This window comes from Myotis brandtii, unplaced genomic scaffold (assembly GCF_000412655.1).
Source record: "Myotis brandtii unplaced genomic scaffold, ASM41265v1 scaffold1733, whole genome shotgun sequence".
Taxonomy (NCBI): Eukaryota; Metazoa; Chordata; class Mammalia; order Chiroptera; family Vespertilionidae; genus Myotis; species Myotis brandtii.
In genome coordinates, this window is record NW_005356400.1 from 503205 (window position 1) to 505820 (window position 2616).

General features: G+C 61.9%; 1 protein-coding gene across 1 annotated transcript in view; it reads right to left on the minus strand.

The window, feature by feature from the left end:
• The window catches only part of GPLD1 (glycosylphosphatidylinositol specific phospholipase D1), a 30779-nt gene that overhangs the window by 6988 nt on the left and 21175 nt on the right, over positions 1-2616 (minus strand). The window contains 3 exon segments of the mRNA XM_014537141.1: positions 42-493; positions 905-1025; positions 2010-2075. Coding sequence (XP_014392627.1) covers positions 42-493; positions 905-1025; positions 2010-2075 — 639 coding nt within the window.

Consider the following 2616-nt stretch of genomic DNA (forward strand, 5'->3'; position numbering starts at 1 on the left):
GAAACAAATAAAAAATATATATTTTTTTAAAAAATAAAAGCTACACTGTTCCCGTCACCACACCACTGTCTGCGCTTCTCCATCTAACGCCGTCTCTCCCCAAACCTGTGACCGCCTGTCCCCGCGCACAGGGACCCCGACAGAACCCCATGCGCTCCAGCCCTGCAGGTGGGGCAACTCCGCGAGGTTGGTACATGCGTCCTGACCGGCGTGAAGGAGACATCTTAGCGTTACAACCACGTAACCAAGGTAACGCTGATGACGACGAATGGACGGACAATAGGGGCCACTCACTCCATCGGTCAAACGACAGGGACAGGCACACACACGGAGCCAGACACACGCGCACCCACCAGCCCAGCCTCGCGTAGGGACAGGACAGGAAGTACGACGCCAGGGGGCTGGACATGTGCTTCCGAGGCCGCTGGGAGCTGCCCGTGAAGAGCGTCCGCAGGTTCCTCTCCAGGGTCTGGTACATGAAGGACATCGAGTCCTGGAACGAGAGTCGTGGCGATGGGGGAGGCCTTGTGTGCGAATCGGGGGACAAGCAGCCCCCAGCGTGGGAGGCCGACTGTCCCTGACATGGGCCCTGCAGACGCAGATGCGACGGGAGAGGCCCGGAGGGACCAAGCGCTAGACCCTCCCGAGTTCGGGGACACAACTGAGCCCGCCCAAGGGAGACCGAGGCCAAACGAGGGCCCAGGCAGCCCAGAGCAGCCGCCCGGGGCCTCTGTCCCTGCCCCCCGAGCCAGCGGCCCTCCCGCCTGCAGCTCTGGCACAGACCAGACTGGCGGCCGAGGGTCTGGGGCCTGGCATGCGCGAGTGACTCTCCATCACCCAGCCCGTGACACCGCAGGACAGGGCCACAGGGGCCCCCTCTCCACGCAGAGCGGACCCTCCTCACCGAGGTCCAGGAATCCACGCTGAAGACGGCGCCCCTCGCCGTGTAGTTTACGTTCTTCCCGGCGTCCTTGGTGAGGGAGGCAGTCAGGTTTCTGTGGGCGTCGCTTTTCTGCACTTGGGAGCTGCTGGAGAGCGGGACAGACCAGAACCAGAACCAGCCGGGCTGAAGGATGGCGTCGCCTTAGTCACAGGTTCAAAGCCCACCTTGTTTTTGTTTTTTAATCCTCACCCAAGGATATTTATCCATTGATTTGTAGGGAGAGGGAAAGACAGAAACATCGATGTGAGAGGAACACATCGATGGGTTGCCTCCTGCACGTGGCCTGACCAGGGCCCGGGCCAGGAGGAGCCTGCAACCGAGGTACGTGCCCTTGACCCGAATCAAACCCGGGACCCTCTGTCCACAGGCCGACATGCTATCCATATCCACTGAGCCACACCGGCCATGGAGTCCCTGACAGTCTCCCCTCTCGTCCCTGTGCTGAGCGAGCTCCTGCCTGAAGCTACACGGTTCCTTACAAGGCACCACCGTCTGTGTCGCGCTTCTCGTCTAAGGCCCTCGTTCCCCAAATGCACAACGATGTGTCCCCAGGAACACGGACCCTGACGAGCACCTGGGGCCCATGGTCCCACCCAACGAGGAGGAAGGTGCCACCTGCACTATTCACTGCACAGCCCGTGAATGAAATGCGCAACCTGGGCACCGAGTCCCAGACCCGGCCTCACTGGTCACTGCTCCTCAGGGTGAGGCCTGGGTCAAGGTTAAAGGTGAAGCCTGGGTCAAGGTTAAAGGTGAGGCCTGAGTCAAGGTTAAGGGTGAGGCCTGGGTCAAGGTTAAAGGTGAAGCCTGGGTCAAGGTTAAAGGTGAGGCCTGGGTCAAGGTTAAGGGTGAGGACAGCAGTAGTGGCATCACTAACACCCCTCGCTCCCATGTGACGTTGACCGAGCAGCAGGCTGGCGTGTGCCTCACTGAGGGCCTTACTCGTGCACAGCCCGCCCCGTGATTCCGCTCTGAGCCCACCGGCTGGGAGGGCACACCTGGCACCTGTCTGTTGGCCGCACACCCTCGGTGAGCATGTCGCTGGGAGCCAGGCTGGGACACTTACCCCTGGGGGCCGGTCCGCTGGCCGCCGCAGGCGATGAACAGCGGGTTCTCGGGCAGGCTGCAGTCCCTGCGGGGCAGCCCGGGGTCAGGCCTCCTCCAGGGGGAGGGGGGGCGACTGAGGAGCCTCCACAGCTACCCAGGCCCAGCCACCTGTCCCTGCCCTGCACCCCTGAGCTGCCCTGAGCCCAGGAACCTGCTCAGACCCCGTGAGGGCTAAGTCTGCTTTTTAAAATCTTTGTTGTTGTTGTGTTTTATTTCAGAGAGAGGAAGGGAGAGGGAGAGAGAAACATCAGTGATGAGAGAGAATCAGGGACCGGCTGCCTCCTGCACGCCCCACACTGGGGATGGAGCCCGCAACCCGCGCCTGTGCCCTGACCGGGAATCGAACTGTGACCTCCTGGGTCATAGGTCGATGCTCAGCCACGTGAACTTTATAAAACAGACACATGCAGGCCATCCCCCTGTGGCCACGTGTTCAAACCCCGCCCGTCAAACTGAACTCCCTTCCGACAGCAGCAGCAGAGCCCAGGCACCAGGGCCACCTCCCGCCCTCCCAGCAGCCCCGGCGGGACCCTGCCTGCCCATTCACGGAGGAGGAGGCAGAGCTC